Raw genomic sequence first — 20,005 nt, forward strand, 5'->3', positions numbered from 1 at the left:
TGATTCCAGTTGCTTACAGTTTCAGCCCAAGTAATGTCTATATTGGGGCCACTCATACTGAGCAACTCACTCAGATGTTTGGTGGCCAGATATTTAGAATTCCATGGTGGCAAGTACCCTCTGTATTTGTAAACTGTTTACAAATACAGAGGGTACTTGCCACCATGGAACTGTTAAGCAAATCTTATGAGGTTGAAGAATCAGTAGTTGTTGGCAAATTTTGCATTGCTGTTTCCTCTCAATTTCCCTCTTTGCTGACTCTTCAGGAGCCCTACTTACAGTTGCTGAGGTAAGGGGTGAAAGCCAAGGATAATTAGGGTGTTCCTTATGTTTCGATAGAGTCTGCATCTTATCAGTTAGAGATTGTACCATTTGCATAAGCTTTTTTAAATCAGCTGTGATGTTACCAAGATGGGCAAAAATAATATCAACTGTTTTAGCCGTTAATTCAGAAAGTTTCAGAATAACTTCGGCCTGTTCCATCTGCTCTTCGTTTTTATCTGAATCCTTAAAGGGAACAGCTGAGTTATTTACATCTTCATCTACACCAACACTGTCCTCCTCATTTATGTTGACTTCCAGAGGAGTAAACCGATTCGCAGTAGGCACATTAAAAACTGTAACGTTCCTTGAGGGAAAGTAGTCAGCTATTGTTGTCTGTTTGCTGGCAGGAGGAGAGGATATTTCCTCCTGTTCCCTTGGGCGTTTCCCACCTCCCATATTAAACTTGATAAGAGTTTAAGTCCGTCCAACCAAAACACAAATGCAGAAGCTGTCTAACTCTCCCAGCAGTATGCAGAAATAGTCCAGGTGGCATGAATAAGGGATAAGGAGAAAGAAAATATTGTTGTACTTGCGGAGCATAAGACTGCAGCTACTATCCGGTCGCCATCTTGGCTCCTCCGATTTTATATTCAGATGCCCAGCAATTAGTGTTAGAGAGGCACTTCTTCAAAGCATAGGCGTTGCGGTTACCCATCATGGCTTATAACAAATAATAGATCTATTCTGCAGACATTGATAGACCTATCCTGAACACATGAAGCTGTCTTATACTGAATCAGACCCTTGGTCCATCAAGGTCAGTATTGTCTACTCAGGCTGGCAGCTGCTCTCCAGGGTCTCAGGCTGAGGTCTTTAACATCACCCACTCCCTGATCCTTTAACTGGAGTTGCCAGGAATTGAACCTGGAACCTTGTGCATGCCAAGCAGATCCTCTACTTTTCGTGACCACAATTTCATATTATTTATGCACTGTGTGAAGAGCACATTTTTTGTGTGTCTTAGTATTATAAGAATAGAAGAAAAAAATCTATCTACTTGCTCCACATCTTTCATAATTCTGTAAACCTCTTTTATGTTCCATTTAGTAATAGTGTGTCTGTGCGTGTGTGTGCGTGTGTGTGTGGTAAATTTAAAAGCCCCAGACATGTTAGCTCTTCCTTGTATGGTTGGTGCTTCAATCCCTATTGTTTGTCCTATTATGCACTTTTCCAAGCTTTGATGCCCTTTTCAAGATGGAACAACTAGGTCTATAACAGTATTCCAAACCCAGTTTACATAGAATAGCATTTTGTATTTTGTTGACAGTTAACTCAATTTGGAGAGATGTCTTGAGCAAAAGCATGGCCTACTTGGGGTTTTGATGTCCTTACTAATTTGGTGTCATCCTCAAATGGCTATTTCACTGTTCTCTCCTCACTCCAGAACATTTATGGAAAACAAAAATGGTACTGATTCCAATGCAGACCCTACTGCTAATACCTCTCTTTTGTTAAAACTGTTAATCTGTACTTTCTTCTTCCTTTTTAAACATTGTTAAGGCCTCACATCTTGTTCCATGGCTACTGTTTACTTGTAAATTTTTAGCGAGAGACTTTGTCAAAAACTTTGGGAAGTAAATATTTGCTACATCATCATTTTATGGACACTTTCGAACAGTTAGTTTGATAAAGATGACTAGGCAAGACTGTTTTCGTATATTTGTAGTAATTTTAGCTTAATAATGTGAATCCTAATCAATGTTACAGGCCTGTAATTTTTTAACTTCCTCAGATCCTATTTTTTAAAATGATGTTAATTTGGCTTTCTAGACAGTTTGCCTCTACATATATTGAATTTGATAATATTCTGGATACTGTTCCAAAGCATCTGATATCTGTTACATCAGATTCTCCATACCACTCAGGTTTCTTCTAGTCAGTTTGAAGACTAGCTGTTGTAAGACAATTACATGTAATTTCCTACACCAGTTAGTGCATACACGTATTCCTGACACTCAACCCATACTCTACCACGTATGTGAGAGTACTAACATTTGAACCAGCCCCCATTTATTCAGTATTGCCTAGATATGCATTCTTTAGGCACATAACTAGGACATCTGAAAAGTGTTATTAACAGAACAGGAACAAAGCTGGAAAGGGGGGGGAGGACAAAGAGCTTTATGGGTGCTAGATGGAAAATATCTTTCACATGTCCCATCCCGGCTTTGTCTGAGGATGAGGGCAGGATAAAAATATTAATAAAAATAGTAATAGTAGTAATAATCATAATGATGATGATGATGACCTGAATCATCAGATATAGATAAGCAGGCTATTTAATTTATTTGTTTTTTTAAGTTAAATGCTTCCTCTCCAGAGACCTGTTTAAGACAGCTCACAATCAAAGAATACAGTAAAACCATGCAGCCATTAAAAGAACCAAGAACATAAATAAGCCATTAAACATAGAAGACAATGTGTTCCTCCCCATATGCCACCATACATTTGCACTCATTGTAGAACAATTTACTGGATACAGACTCTATACCTTTATAACTGCATAGGTAGGACATTGATACCAGGTGCACCTTGTCTCTTCCTAATGCGGAAATAATGGGAGCTACATGCATTGGAATTCTCCTTTGTAGACAACTTATACCACGAATCTTTTTAGCATCTATGTCTGGCCAGCCCTAGTATAACTCTGGTCTCAGATGCTCTTTTTTCTGTTATGGTTGAAAAATTAAAATAAAAGTGTTTTAAAATACCATGAGCAAAAGCTCTGGGACATTATTGGCCTATGAATCAGAGTTATTAAAAATGTATTGCTATGACAACTTCATTGCAAGGAGAGAAGCCACCCGATAAGAAGCAGAACTGTGGTTACGAGAGACGTTTGCATCTTTCAAACTTGGGGGTGGGGGTCATTTAATAGACATTTATAGAGCTGTAGACACATTGGAGCAAATGAGTCTACACTAATATAAATGACCATTGAATCACATTTTCCAAGCTCTATTTTATTCTTATTGTGGACAAAAATAGTTAATATAAACAAACTGCAAGACTGCTGACTAAGCCTGTATAACAAATTCTTTTGTGTCTCATAAAAATTCTTTTGAACAACGAAGTAGCATAAATACCCAACAACTCTAATATTATTTTGATACTCTTATTGTGATGCTGGTAAATGCTGAGGCAATTGATTTTACCACCAACAGTATCACTGGTTTTAAATCAAGATACCTTATCTACAATAGAAACCTCTATTTTATTAAAAGAAATAAGCTTTTATTTCCCTGTTTTACATCATATATGCATATGCCTTACCTGGATATTCAACAAAAGTGGTGCATACATGCAACAGGCAGTAGAGAGAAGAAAATAGCATCAGTCATTAGTGATGTGGTGAGTCCAACTGTCAGAGAAATACAAGAAATGCATGCTAAATTTCCATGAGCATTTATTTAGGTAACAGAACTAAGTTTATTGGTTCTTGTAGGTTATCCGGGCTGTGTAACCGTGGTCTTGGAATTTTCTTTCCTGACGTTTCGCCAGCAACTGTGGCAGGCATCTTCAGAGTAATTTGTTAAACTTTTGCTTCTGTCTGGAAGTATGGCTGGTTAACCCCTGTTCCATTTTTCTGTAGGTGAGATTATCAATCTTGTCCCAATCATGGCTTCTCATTTTGTGGCTAGTATTGATATGTAAGGAAAACAACTCCTTGTCTGTGGCAGCAAGTTCTCTACGGGTAGTGTGAATTCTCTCTCGTAAGAGAGCCCGTTCTAGATGGTAATGGTTCCAGTGTCTCTGCATCGCAGTAGAAAAGTTAAAGAACAAAGTAGATGTGCTTTCTTGTTCCGAAGTGTTTCCAATCTCCGGGTCTGTTGAAATATTTCCTCCCCGTAGAGGCGTTCAAAATATTGTCGAAGGCTTTCACGGTCAGAGTTCATTGGTTCTTGTAGGTTATCCGGGCTGTGTAACCGTGGTCTTGGAATTTTCTTTCCTGACGTTTCGCCAGCAACTGTGGCAGGCATCTTCAGAGTAATTTGTTAAATTACTCTCTCTCTCTTACGAGAGAGAATTCACACTACCCGTAGAGAACTTGCTGCCACAGACAAGGAGTTGTTTTCCTTACATATCAATACTAGCCACAAAATGAGAAGCCATTATTTGGACAAGATTGATAATCTCACCTACAGAAAAATGGAACAGGGGTTAACCAGCCATACTTCCAGACAGAAGCAAAAGTTTAACAAATTACTCTGAAGATGCCTGCCACAGTTGCTGGCGAAACGTCAGGAAAGAAAATTCCAAGACCACGGTTACACAGCCCGGATAACCTACAAGAACCAATGAACTCTGACCGTGAAAGCCTTCGACAATATTTAGAACTAAGTTTGTTTGTAAGAGAACATAAGAAAGGCCATGCTGGATCAGACCAAGATCCATCAAGTCCAGCAGTCTGTTCACACAGTGGCCAACCAGGTTCATCTAGGAAGCCCACAAACAAGACAACTGCAGCAGCACCATCCTGCCTGTGTTCCACAGCACCCAAGATAATAGGCATGCTCCTGTGATCCTGGAGAGAATAGGTATGCATCATGACTAGTATCCATTTTGACTAGTAGCCATGAATAGCCCTCTCCTCCATGAACATGTCCACTCCCCTCTTAAAGCCTTCCAAGTTATTATCCATCACCACATCCTGGGGTAGGGAGTCCCACAATTTAACTATGTGTTGTGTGAGGAAATACTCCCTCTTATCAGTTTTGAATGTCACTCTCCAGCTTCAGCAGATGAGATGAGAGAGGGAGAAAAGCTTCTCCCTGTCCACTCTCTCAATACCATGCATAATTTTATAGACCTCTATCATGTCTCCCCTTAACCACCTTCTTTCCAAGCTAAATAGCCCTAAGTACTTTAACCACTCCTCATAGGGCAGTTTCTCTAGTCCCCTGATCCTTTTGGTTGCTCTTTCCTGCACCTTCTCAAGCTCTGCAATATCCTTTTTGAGGTGTGGTGACCAGAACTGTACACAGTATTCCAAGTGTGGTCTCACCACAGATTTGTACAAGGGCAGTATAACAGCAGCAGTTTTATTCTCTATTCCTCATCTAATTATGGCCAGCATGGAATTTACCTTTTTCACAGCAGCCGCACATTGGGTTGACATCTTCATTGAGCGATCCACTACAACCCCAAGATCTCTTTCTTCGTCTGTGGCTGCCAGCCGAGATCCCATCAGTGTATATGTGAAGTTTGGATTTTTTGCCCCAATATGCATCACTTTGCACTTTATGTCATTTCCTTGTAGCCTAAAGCTATTCTATAAGTGACATGAATTCTGTTACTGGAAAGCCAAGTGTGTTATTTGGCCATGGATAGCAGGCATGGTGTGTGTGTGGGTGGGGGGGGGAGATATGTGATTGTGACACTAGGATTGCCAACTGTGACTAGGAAAATTCCTGGTAATTTGGAGCACAATGGCTGGGGAGGGCAGAGTTTGGGGAAGTGATGCCATAGTTCTACCTCAAAGGTCCATTTCCTCTAGGGTAACTGATTTTTTTTTAGTCTGAAGATAATTTGTTTTTTCCAGGAGAACTCCAGGCCCCATCTTGAGGTTGGTGACTCTAGATAGTGTACATTTATTGAGGCAGCTTCTCCCACAGCAAACAAGTGCAAGTTTGTGCAATGACCTCAGCAGCTGAAGCTATTGTTAGAATGAGAAAGCTCATTTCCCTCAATATTATTGTAGGATATTCAATGCCCTGAGCTTAGACTAATGAGTCTAATAAAGCTTCCTAATATCCTTTGGAACATTTGGAGGAGAAAGCTCTCATCTGTTTCGTTCTCAGAGCCATAATGGAAGCTAGATATCTGCTCTGCAGCACTTCTGCTCAAGCTACGAAGTGCCTGGCTCCAGCAAAGGGGCTGCCGAGGGCTATTTGGCTGTTCTTGAACAGCCACTGCAGTAATTGCTTCCCAAACTGAGTAAAAGGCTGTTGTTGATCTATGGTGTGGTCCCCAGTGCTGGTTATGTCCAGATGGTAAACACTGGTGGGATGAGGAGGAGGAAACAACTTTCTTTGCCTGTCTTTTCCTGCTCTGGATTTTTTTATAAGCCCACACTTAAATTGAAAGCATTAGAAACAAAGTAACCCCTTTATTCAATTTATATTAAAATGAAATGGGGCCGTAACATATAAAACAGGAATAAAATTCACAAATACTGATTTTTCCTCCAGGGGTTGACCTGTGTCTACCTAAAAATGAATTCCATTTAAATCTCTTGACCTTTTATTCTGTTTTTAAAAACAGGCACTAGTATATATTTGCCAAGAGGTGCTGTATTACACATTTGCCTCTTAAAATGCAAAGACAAGAACAAAGAGAAAAGCTCACTGAGTCCGGTTAAAAAAAGAAAGAATATTAATATAAGTTCCAAGCATTCAATATACCAAATTGTTGTTAATTGTATGATTTGTTATATGTTATATGAATGAAACAACAGTTTCATTTGCTATGATTACATTAATACAGAACAGCCCGGTTATAATGGACATCAATTCTTACTCAGTTTCAGTTTTAATTAATCTCTTTTGTGGAAGAGATTTTATTTCTCCCAGCTCAGTAAATCGTACTGCCTAATCTACTAGCACAGAGTGGTAAGTTGCACTACTGCAGTCCAAGCTCTGCTCACGACCTGAGTTCGATCTCGACAGAAGTTGGTTTCAGGTAGTCGGCTCAAGGTTGACTTAGCCTTCCATCCTTGGTAAAATGAGGACCCAGCTTGCTGGGGGTAAAGGGAAGATGACTGGGGAAGGCACTGGCAAACCACCCCGTAAAACAAAGTCTGCCTAGCAAACGTCAGGATGTGATGTCACCCCATGAGTCAGGAATGACCCGGTGCTTGCACAGGGGACCTTTACCTTTTTTAATCTACTCGACCTGCATCTGAACTTTTACTTAGATAAACAAGGTTGCTATTACACTGATGCTGGGCCATTGGAGATGACATACAGTGTAACCATAGAATGCAAGTCATATTCACATACGTAAGAGCTGCACGTATACTCCAAGCCAATGTTAAGGGATAAGCTAACAAGTAATAGCAGAAGTAGAAAAGTAGAGGGGCCCCTAACAGAGTGATTTTTTTCTTCCCATTGCTGAGTTGTATGCATGGGAGGACGACAGTATTTTCTCCAGGTATGTGTCCAAATGTCAGCTTCCCAATGCTCTATTGAATGCTAACAACAGCACGTACTGCAAAGTGCAGATACTTTTTGTTTGTACTAGTACAGTTGCACTCCATTCAAATAATGATGGCCCTCACTCACCATCACCAGGGTAGGATGGAGTCACTGATATAAATTTATAACCATGACAGTTGTTTTGCAAGAGATATATAGATGCTAGGGATTTCCAGATGGCACTGTTTCCCTGGAACATTGCAAACTGGCTTCGTAAGTTCCTTAGAGATCTCCCCAGAGATCAGCACCTGGCTCCATGTCTGCGGCACACACACACCACCCCCTTAAAGTTTCTGAGTCCTGAGTCCTTGAGCAGCTGACAGTTGGGAAGGGTCCCTGTGATCCCCCTCCCTGGTGCACATGGAGCAATGGGTGCCCTCACCTCCAAAGGGGAAGGGGGAGATGTCATGGAGTCTCTGTGCCGTTGCAGGTGTCCTCTGCTCACCAAAGTGCCTCGGACAGATTCTCCAGCAGCCTCTTGATGCACACCTGTCCCTCCTCGATGTCTCTCATGACAGCAGTCTAGGTGCTTGGCAGTCACTGTCACAGGCACCATCTTTTCTTCTGTGCACTGGGGACCCCTGAAAAAAGCGTCCTGCCACTCACAGCGGAGTCTCCAGCTGCTCCTGCTTGATCGCTGCCCACACAGTAGAGAGGGTAAGAGGTATGATCAGCTGCCTGTGGGCCCTGTGCGCAGGGCCCAGGCAAGGGGCCAGAGTCCCTTGCATCAACGGGGGCACCAGCATCTGCACCACCCAGTTCCGGAGGCTGCGGCCTGCCTCTCCCACCTCCAACCTACCCATTGCCTGCTGCCCCACTCTGCTGCCATCCAAGGTTGTACCTTGAGAAACAATGTCCCCAACCACCCTATGACACAACCCTCACACAGACAGAGACACAGTTGTGACAGAAAACAACATTTTATTGAACAGCTAATGAGGGTAGAGGCTGAGTGATCCAGGGACCACCTCTAAGGAGCCTCTCCTGGGGCAGAAGGCATCTGAGGCAGAGCCACTGATGGAGCAGCAGCAGTCTGAATGGAGAGAGGCCAGCCGCAGAGTGTGGACTTTGTTCTCTTTGGATGTTGGTGCACAGTGCTTGCCCAGTAGCGTTAAGTGCCCTCACTGGTCTTTTCCCACCACCAAAGTGCTTTGCCATATGCTCTAGGTCCATATGGCAGGGGGATGTCAAATGGAGACCTTTGCCACACACCCTACTTCGTGAGTTGTGAAGCGTCCTACCTTATGAGTGGGGTTTTTGTAGGGCTTGGGGGGCGTAATTGGGTGCTGGGGAGGGGGCTTGGCCTCCACAGGGGAGGGAGATTATTGTTGCACCCATAGTCAGCATCAGGAGCTGCTTTGGGTGTCATGAGTGTGGCTGCTGCATTGGGATTTTTTGCTTACACTAGGCGTATGTGGGCTACTCTTTGATTTTTGAAGGCACAGCTTTGCACCTCTGTCAAGGGGTGTTCCCAGGCTGAAAGGGCTTAGGTAGCCAACTCACTCGGGCCACACCCCACAAACCACCCACAACCACATCGTTGCAGGGGCCTGTACCTCAGTTTCACTGATGGCCAACCATTGAGGGGCTGTGCCGTCACCCAAGAGCAGCGCAGCAGTGCTGGGGGCCTGTGCCAGCATAACTGGCCCTTGCACCAGCTAACTTGGAGATATACCAGTGTAAGGTAGGATTACCAGGTCCCTCTTCGCCACCAGTGAGAGGTTTTTGGGGCGGAGCCTGAGGAGGGCGGGGTTTGGGGAAAGAAGGGACTTCAATGCCATACAGTCCAATTGCCAAAGTGGCCATTTTCTCCTGGGGAACTGATCTGTATCGGCTGGAGATCAGCTGTAATAGCAGGAGATCTCCAGCTAGTACCTGGAGGTTGGCAACCCTAGTGTAAGGGTCAGTCTGCTCCCTGAGTGCCACCCCCCCCCCCCCCGCTTATGATTGTGCTGAAAGAGTTTGACAGGACTGGGAAATGTTTTTGTCTTTTCTTCATAGAAAAAAAGACATTTACCAGTATTTATTTGAATTAAAACTATCCTGAGTAAATCAGAAATATTCTGTGAGGGGAAAGAAATGTTGACAGGTCTGAATTATCATATATCAACACAGATGTTTTAAAGAAGCTAATTCTTTTTTATTTAAATATCAGCGGTGCTGTCACACTGTAAAACATATTTGTGACAGATTGTAAAAGTTATTTTGAAGCTAAAAAGAAAAAAATATATGAATCATTCACAGATGTTCAATGTAAACTAATTTAGATGATCAGCAGACATAAAAAGATAATGAGTAAATACAATTTTAATTTTTTTTAACATTGCCCATTAATTGCTTTTCCTTAAAAACCAGACTAGGAGAGACATATAAAATCAAGTTAAAATCAAAATGCAATAATAAACCTAAAAACTAAATACTGAAAATTCTGAAAAACCTGAAAGCTGATACCATTGATGAGTTGCACAATCTTGAGGACCATTGCAGAGGTAGCAGCCAGCTTCTACCGCCAAGGTAGTGCCAATGGACATTCTGTGGGGAAAATAAGAACCCACACCCCTCCACAAGGCATAGCAAGCATGCTGGAGTCCATAGCAACCTCATCAACATCCACCAATCAGACATCGGCAGCCAATGATGCTCCCATGAGTGGCACACACAGGCGCCACCAATCCCCACCTGCCTGTCCATATGCTGCCACTTGATGCCACTCTCGCCCCCCACAGAGAGCCAGTGGGCAGGGAGGAAAGATGCAGCAACAGCACAAACCCAACAGGCACGTGGTTTGAATGCCCCCCTAGCCCACAGGGGAAGGGCAACTGTATGGGAGACTGTTTTGATGTAGACCCATGGCCACGCAAATTTATATAAATAGAAGTATTCTGTACTTGAACAGCTTACTGCATCTTAGGTACAATACAGTACCTTTATTGGCATCTTCAAATAATAACACTCATCTTAGGTTATTATGGCATAAATGAGTTTCACAATGTTTTGCTACTCTCCCTCAAATGTGTTTTTTCACTTTTTTTGAACAATATTATATATATTTTTCAATTCTGTTTTTTGACCCCGTTTAAGTTTGCTTTTGTTTTCTCTGTAGCTTGCCAAAGCAACAACAAGCACCGTAAGTAACAGAAAGTCCTAGCTTGGTTCTTCTCGCATTTATTGCCCTTGTCAGTCAAAAACACTGGAGGAGGCAAGAATACAAGAGTACAGCTCAGCTTTCTCATTGTACTTTTTAATTTATCATTTTGATGGCCATTGTACAGCAGCTGCAGCTGAATGTGTGTGACGCCGTTTGGGCACTTTACTTTGTAAGTGTGAAATTATATAACTGTCAAAGGGGAGGAGAGCATTTCCAACTTAAGCAGATATTGTTAAGATGGTGCCTAAGAAAAAATTCCCATAATCAACTGATACATGCTTTACTAATGCTATTTTCTCGGGCAATGCGTTTTTCTAGACAAGCATGAAAAAGTCATATGGTACTTCATTGGCTATGCTCTGTGATGTCAGCAGCATTACCATTATTGAGCACTGAGTAAGAGTTACTCATATCCTAACACATTCTGGCCTTATTTGACAGATGGTCATCTTCTATCTATTCCAGGAAATAAGCCTGTTGAAAAGCAATTAATTAATTTGTATTTTTAATTATGTGGGTACCAGTTGTATTAAAAACAATATCCATGTAACAGGCCTTAATGACAGGTGTTTTCCTGTGCTCAAATACTGTTGATAACCTTAACTAGCAAGCAGTGTTGCAATATGATACAATAAGTGATATCACGGGATCAGATGCCCATAAGTGTTGACATCTTCCTGATAACCTGTGTCCAGAATCGCTGTGATAATTGTATGTGATAAAGATGTAAGCTTGCCTTGTAGTTGCCATCTGCTTACAGTACTGCCCAATTAGGAAAACTCCATCAGTGGACTAGGAAGAACTTGAGAAAAAAGTAATCTATGTCCCTTTGAACACACTGGAGTCCCTGGCAACAATCAGGCAGTGGCACCTGATGACATTCCTCTGAATGGCATACACAGGAGCAGCCAACCACCACCTTCTAATGCAGCCATGGCCCCTCAAGGTCATGCCCCCCCACAGTAGAGATCCAGACAACAGAGAGGAAAGACCCAGCACAACCTCAACAGAGGTTGTTGCACAACCTCAATAGAGGCACAACACTGGAGCAACACTGCACAACCTCAACAGAGGCAAAACACTGGAGCAACAGAAGCACCCCTGGGTATCCCACAGATGAGTGCCTGAATCCCAGCCTGAAACCAGCTTGCCATTTTCCAGGCAGGGGGACAGCAAGGTCAAAAACGCATGGTCGCTTTAATCCCTGTTTCAGCCAGGATCTAGCCAGGATCGAACGCACGTTCGGTGAAAACGCATGCTTTCGATCCTGGCTGAATCCTGGCTGAAACAGGGCATAAAGGAGGCTAAAGCGACCGTGTGTTTTCGACCCAAGAATCAAGACATGGTGGAGGACACATGACATCATCCCCAGCAAAGTCTTTCACATCCCCCCATAGCCCACTGGGCAACAGCACCCACATGTCAGGAGGGATGCATGGGCCCAAGCTGCAAGGGACCAGGAATGGTGGTCAAAAGACAAAGCACACCCATTCTCCTGGTGATGGTCCAACTGGCAGCATGACACAAAGCAGAGGCAGGGCTTAAATTCACAGCTCCTGCACCCAAGACAAGTGCCCTAAGCACTGAGCCAAGCAAGCATCTTCAAAGGCGGAATGCCATTAGGTATTCCATTGCAGCACTAATGTTAACACCAGCCATACAGGGCTAGGTAAAGAATGTTGAAAAGACAGGAGTGGCCAGGTGGAAAGGCACTAAGGTAGAATAACCATAACCAGGGAAGCTCATATGGAAATACATATTGTTAATCTGTAACGTAGAGCTAGTGTGATGTAATGGTTAAGAACAATGGACTGTAATCTGGAGAACCGGATTTGATTCTCCCCTCCTCCACATGAAGCTACATGAAGCTTTGGGCCAGTCACAATTCTCTCAGAACTCTCTCAGCCCACGCAGAGGCAGGCAATGACAAACCACCTCTGAATGTCTCTTCACTTTAAAATCCGACAGGGTCATCATCAGTCAGTTAGGACTTGACAGCACTTTTGCTGCAAAACCAAGCCAGAGTTCCATTAGCACTGTGAAAACTAACAACACTGATCCCAACATGAACTTCCCTGAGACACAAATCACCCTGTTGGGTGAGGAAATTACAGAAGTGGGAAGAAGCTGGGGCAAATAGTAGCATGGCATGAGGGGCTGGGTATGTGGGGGGCTGGGGGCAAGTCTCATTTCCCTAATGGCATTTTTCACATTTTTTGAGTGGATTTTAAAGGAGAAATTAAAAGATTTCTAGCCTCAGAAAAATAGGGATGTGATACAGGATGTTTACACAACCTGTACCGCAGTCTCATAGTCTAAAAGAATTTGGTTGCTTAGGATACCTCCCTTGCAAAACTCTAGATGGCAAGGCATTTAGGTGTGCCAACATAAAGGCATGCCTATATTGAGGAACAGTCAAATATGAACAGTAGTCAGAAAGATGGCCAGATGGAAGAATACTGACAAATTGAACAGAACAAACACATTGTGCTCTACATAATGTATTGTTGTAATACCTAAATAAACGTGTGTGTTTTTAATTGTGCTCATAGCTTCCTGTCTAGTGACTGAATGAAGGGAGTCCAAGGAAAGACTGAGGAACTGAAGTTATTGCTCTACAAGGTTATCCCAATGGGAAACATAAGAATCCTCTCTAATCAAGCTTAGATAGCCCTCTTGGGTGTCAAACTGTATAATTCTAACTTTAAGAGAAATAGCCCTCAACCAAACCCAAGCTTCAAGACATTATTGTCCCAATTCGGCTTGGAGGGCCATCCCCACTACAAAATTCAGAATTTCATAGGTGGAATGTCAACATTTAAGAAGGAGTGGATCAAAGGAATCCCCTATTTCGTCAGTCCAGATACCAGCCTCATAACCTTGGCATTGAACAGTTTAATGGTGGCTGGGATATACTTATCCCCAGATTAATAAAATAAATGATAAATAATATTTGGTGCTGCTATAGGCAATCTTTTAACATGAGCCACTTGCACTGACCAAGTTAATCTGAAACCTTGCTGGGCAAATGCCTTACCTGGCCCCACCTACTACCAATGTCTTCCTAAAATGCACACATGCCATTGGAATATTAAACCATTGAGGGTACCATAGGTAGACATTAAATTGAAAACATTAAAAAATGCACTTTAGTACCATAGCCTTTCCTAGACCTGAACATGAATCAGTAGTGTTTGCATTAGAGCCCCTTATATGTGACATCCCTTCTTATTTAATCATTTGAATTGCCATGTGTTGTGATACCATAGTGACTAACCCAACCCAAAAATCCAGAGACAGAAGGGAGATGACACAGTAGTTTACAGAGCTTAGGGAACAGCTGTTTGAAGCCATGAATGGGTTATTGAATCATATGTCTCATTCAGAAAATAGCCCTGTTTTCAGAGGTCTGCAGTAAAACAATGTGAAGGTAATCAAAGTGTTAAAATCACCTTATTCTTTCTTTATAATTGCAGATTTCACTTAAGAATGGCATTTAACAGTCCCAGTATCTAATGAGGCTTTACTCTTACAGGACTTTACCAGAACAAAGGGATTATTAATTACTGGAAGATTAATTCAACCCATGCAGCTCTCTTCTGGCACATTGAGATTATATACCAGTCGGGAGAAGTACAGCGGGCACGCTTCATTTTAATGACCAGTCTTATAACAGTCCATCAAATTTACAGATTACAGCTCTGACAACTCTTTGTGTCTGACAGCATATTATATTGGTCATTCCACTAATGCAGCATCTAACTAATGCACTTTACTTTTCTGTAATGATTAGAAAGGCAGCTATTAATGCTCCATTGCTTTTCTCAAGCAACGGAGCAGTGTCTCGCAATCACAGAGGAGAGTGAAGCATTGTGCTATTGCTGAAAAACTAAAGTGTATGATTCCTCAAGCTCATTGCTGTTTGCTGTTTGTGTCAGGCTTGGCTCCTTTTCAAACCAGTTTCTTTGACTCCTTATCATGCCTTTACTCTCTGACAAAGCTTTACAAATTCTCTGCTGTTTTCCTTGATTCCACAAGGGCATTTTCAGTCTATTTCATAACTGCCTGGATTTCAAAGCTCCAAAAATAAAGAAAAAGCTGAGAATATCAGGGAAGTGGTGCTCATAAGATATCAAGCCGTCTCTCTATGTATTGGTATATCCAGCTGTGTTTTATAAAACCCTGTACAAACTGGTGGGTTATAAAGGAGTGTGAAATGCCACCAAGTGACAGACTCACCAGTGTCTCCCTACCCATGCCTTTCTATTTGGAAGCAGACACGTCCGGGACAGGGTAGCAACTGGTATTAGGGTAGAGCGCCTATAGTCTTGATTCCTTGAAAAGGAATGGGGCTGGCTCAGGTAGTTAGGGAAGAAAGAACCAGGGACAGCAGATAAATCCATTAAGTGCAAACATTCAATGGCTGGGGTCATTTTTTATTAACCATAGACCTCGTAATGAGAAACTCTATGGGTAGATAGTCTAATCTAGAAGGCCTTTCCAACGTCCCATGCACACATAATCCGTACTTATTTGGAGCCAGCTGACTTTTGTGTTCCATTGTACAATCTAAAAGGAAACTTGCAGTGGGAGATGTGCAAGTTTTCATCCATAGACAGAAAACCATACATTTTTTAAATGGAAAGCTGCTATTCTTAGCCAATTGAATGTGATAATCATAACCATTTTCGCATTTGAAACCACAGTACTCTAGCCTGCTGGTACAATTCAGAAGAACATTGCAGAGACTTCTTGTTATACTCTGAGAAGAAAGGTACTCTATGTTCACATTACGGATGCCAACTGACACGGGCACCCTGGCGGGAGAATTTGTGTGGGGACAAGCAATTTGGCATTGTACCAACGTGCAATGTCACTTCTGGAACAAAAATGCTGTTAAACCATAGTTTTAGGTGAATCATAGAGCATCATCCCAGTATCATGACATCACTTACAGTTTTTCTTGCCTCCCCCATCTTTCCCCCCACCATCCTGTAAAGTGACAGCAGGGAAGCAGGGTTCAAGCCCAGGAAGCTGGCTAGTCTAGTTCATGATCTAATTATATACTGTATAATGGAAAATCCCTAGAAGAGGAACACTCCTTGGGATATAGAAGAGGACCCCTGTGTATGAATAGTTCAATACATGTATTAGAGCATCTTAATCAAAGCTGTCAATAATTCGGTGCATACAAATGATGAGGATGAGATATTTTTAAAAACTAATTCGGCACACAGGCTTTCATATGGCTTGTACTGTGCTGGATTGGGTCTGAATTTGCAAGATGACTACCATGACAATTAGAGCTTTGTGTATATTTTGAAAGTGTGATTTGTTGTCTGCACAATCAATTTGGTCTCAGGCTTAAAACATCCTCTACAATTTTAGAGGTCTGAAGACCCATCCAGAGAGCTTCTGGTCCATCCAGAGCACCTTCTCCCACAGGACATTGATTATCGATTGTGAGTGCAGTGTAAATCAGGTAGACAGCTCTAAGCGCTTTCAGTTTGTCACTCTACCCAGGTCCTGGCCACCTCACTCTCCTGTCCCTCTCTCATGGGTGAGGTCAGACCCCCAGCCAGCCAGGGTAGGGTCAAGTCAGGGCTGGACATCAGTTTCCAACAATGAAGACAAAAGTAATTTATTCTGGCTCCACTTAGAAGAGGAACACTTTGCTTTAAAATGTTTAAGTTAGAAGGGTTTGGGGCTTCTATTTTGACAATGGACATCTCGTTATGCTGGGTTCTTGATGTGGTCTCAACTCTGTTGAATCTGAATACTTATTCATGAATTTTAGATTACATTAGTTTTTATTCAGAATCCCAATAGTTAAGAATTACTATGCTGGCTCAGATCAAGGGCTACCAAGTCCGCTACTGACTTTCTATTAGTGGCTTGCCAGATATGCTTGGAAAGCTTTGGAGTAGGGAATGATGGTGTGATTTCCCTTGCTATTCACTGGAATCCTTTCTCTGTTCTAGTACATTTTGGGATGAATCAACCTGAACTGTACAAAGTATGAGATGTAGAGAGCCAAAACTAAATTAATTAAAGTTCACTTTAAAATTGACTTTCTTTCTTGTTTATCTTCCCATACCTTCCTTAATTTTTCTATTTGTTTTGTTGGGTGTTACACAAATAATATTCTGTCTCCCTTTTGTACACACACAGCTACTTCCATTGATCAGTCCTAGTCAATAACAGGTGAATTCTGATCAATACTGGTAGCCTGCCTATTTATTTATTCTTCATTTATACCCCACCTTTCTTCCCCGTGGCGCAGAGTGGTAAGTTGCAGTACTGCAGTCCAAGCTCTGCTCACGACCTGAGTTCGATCCCGACAGAAGTTGGTTTCAGGTAGCCGGCTCAAGGTTGACTCAGCCTTCCATCCTTATGAGGTTGGTAAAATGAGGACCCAGCTTGCTGGGGGTAAAGGGAAGATGACTGGGGAAGGCACTGGTAAACCACCCCGTAAACAAAGTCTGCCTAGGAAACGTTGGGATGTGACGTCACCCCATGGGTCAGGAATGACTCAGCGCTTGCACAGGGGACCTTTACCTTTACCTTACCTTTCTTCCCAATTGCAACCCAAAGCAGCTTACATGGTTCTTCTCTCCTCAATTTTAATCTCCCAACAATTCTGTGAAATAGGCTAAGAGTGTATGACTGGCCCAAGGAGACCTAGTAAGCTTCCATGGCAGAGTGCCCCAGATGTAATGCCACAGGAAGGGGCAGATTTTTAAGGCATAGGCCAGAAGAACAGCACAGGAAAGGGTGAGTTTGGGACAGTGACCTGTAAGTTACATCATAGTGTCTTGTCCCTTGACCTGGATGACATCACAGGACATGACATCAGAAAGTGACATGACATCCTTGCTAAGCACTGCTCCCAGAATCTCCAGGTATTTCCTTAGTTGGACCTGACATTCCCTAGGTTTCACAAACTGCTTGAATAAGTTCCAGTTTAAAATGTGATCATGTTATGAGAGATGATCTCAGTCTTTGGGATTTATTTTGAGGATCAGTTTTCTTATGACATGGAGACTTTGTTCATTCTTTTGCTGGTCTCAAACTGTTGGGCAACTATTTCTACTGTGTTTTTTCCATTTTTCCTGGGAAAAAATGGATTTCCTTTGCTTAGGTTCCTCTTGCAACATGTTGACTAGTCCAAGTACTGCAAGCAGACAGACCAAACCCTAACATGAGGCCACTGGGAAGTGGGAGACTATTGTGTTTCTTGCTTCTGAAACATTAAAGACTTAGTTATACAAAAAGAAATTTGGGAATTAAGTATGTGGCTCTCCATAGTTTTCTGTCAAACCAGAATGTCCTGCAATATTACTGGCAGCAGCCATATAGGTCTTTCAAATATTGTTGGAATTTTCCACCCTGCCCATCAGAGGCAATAGACCTAAATTATATAATCATTTTATAATTTTTATAATATGCAATACTTTCAGCAGTTTGGTCAGACAGTCTTCTGGGAAGACTTAAATCAGAGGTATATTTAAATGAAAGAAAACATTAGGTAACAATAGTCTAGATGAGAACATGGACTAAAGTCATAAGATGTTTCAGCTGATCAAAGTCAGGACAGTCCTTGAGAGGGTCTAAATACCTTTATGGTTAAATGGAAAAGCCTTCTTACTGAAATGCTTCCATTCTTCCGAGTAGCATTATGTGGGGGATATTTGCAAAAGATATGAAAATAGACTAAGCAGTCAACAGTACCAGCTTCATTGTTAGGTCAAGGACATTGCAGAAAAATGTGACTCTTCTGTAGAAGTTTCTTTTATTTTACCACTGAAGTATGAACCTGAGAGCACAGAAAACTGCTGAGAAGGTATACTATTGAAGTCCTTTAAAGAATAAAAAATTACAAGATGTTCAAGCTCCATGCTGATAACTGTATATATTGTGTTGGAGTAAATATATTGGTAACTCTTTTATCTAGTTGCTTTGAAACATACACTATTTATTTACTTCCTTTATACCCCCCTCTTTTCCAATAAGGACCCAAAGTGGTATGTATAGTTCTCCTGTCCTCCTTTTATCCTCCCATTAACACTGTGAGGTAGGTTAAGCTGAGAGTGTGTGGCTCTCCCAAGGTCACCCAGCAAGCTTCCATGGGAGAGGGGGGAATCAAACCTGGGTGTCCCAGATTCTAGTCCAACACTCTAACCTCTATACCACACTAGCTGCAATTATTATACATATTATACATAACAAATATATAATATATATTTTCACACAGAACAGCTCTCATGCTAGAAGAAGACTGTAAAAAGAGCTTCAAACGATTGAACCCTTCAGTTAAACAGTATATCCTCAGAAGTAATTTTTGTTTCTATTTTTCAGGTAAATCTATTTGGAAGGTATTTTTCTTCACTCCAAATTTCAGTCCAGAAGGCTCCAATGGCTGTTACGATTACCACGTGTGCTTTTGTCAAGGTGATTTTGTCACATACCATGATCCACCGTTACTCTTTGATCTTTCTGAAGACCCAGAAGAAAAAAATCCCCTAACCCCAGAAACGGAGAGTCAGTTCTATGAAATCATTCAAGTTGTTCAACAAGCAGTAAACAACCACACCATGTCCCTGCCCACGGTTCCCAACCAGTTGTCTTTGGACAATATGCTGTGGAAACCCTGGCTTCAGCCATGTTGCTCTTCCTTCCTACAGTTTTGTTACTGTGACCATGAGACAGAAGAAAACAAGAATGTGCCTGAGGTGTAATATTGCAGTTAGCACATGCTGCAAGCATGTAAAAGGTTACATAATAGTAACATAATTCAGACATATTATAATTTGTTACAGAATATTTTGGGAGGGAAAGCAGCATGATATAGCTTGATCTGATCTGGGAAGTTAAGTAGGGTCAGTACTTGGATGGGAGACCTCCAAGGAAGACGTGTGAGTAATTGAGAATAGAATTTACAACATATACACATGCCTGGTTGGGTTTGAATTGTTTGTATTTGTATTTGTATTCATTAATGTATTTCTGTAAATGTGTGCAGGTTTACAATGGGTTTTAATTAACCACTGATGAAGGCCCCATAGGCCGAAACACATTTGGTATGTGGTTATAGTTATCAACCTCAGGAAATGCCATTGTGCTATTTTAATGTTATTAAATAATTTTAACTTTTATATAGCGCTTCTAATAAATTATACTTTCAGTATTTATACATAGACTTATATATATTTTCCTTTCACCCAACCTTGGGTACCCAGCTTTTGTTTTTAGGTTGGGTTTTATTCCCCTCCTTTTTTCTTCCACAGTTGTCTTTATGCCCTGCTTGTGGCCTTGTGATAGGCACCTGGTCAACCAC

At 41.8% G+C, this 20,005-nt stretch overlaps 1 protein-coding gene across 1 annotated transcript in view; it reads left to right on the top strand.

The window, feature by feature from the left end:
• The window catches only part of STS (steroid sulfatase), a 109,201-nt gene extending 89,795 nt beyond the window's left edge, over positions 1–19,406 (top strand). Inside the window, exon 10 of the mRNA XM_056861862.1 lies at positions 19,027–19,406. Within this exon, the coding sequence (XP_056717840.1) occupies positions 19,027–19,406 (380 nt within the window). The remainder of the gene's footprint in view (positions 1–19,026) is intronic.
• Positions 19,407–20,005: the final 599 nt, after the last annotated feature.

The sequence above is a fragment of the Euleptes europaea genome, chromosome 16 (assembly GCF_029931775.1).
Source record: "Euleptes europaea isolate rEulEur1 chromosome 16, rEulEur1.hap1, whole genome shotgun sequence".
NCBI classification, from domain to species: Eukaryota; Metazoa; Chordata; class Lepidosauria; order Squamata; family Sphaerodactylidae; genus Euleptes; species Euleptes europaea.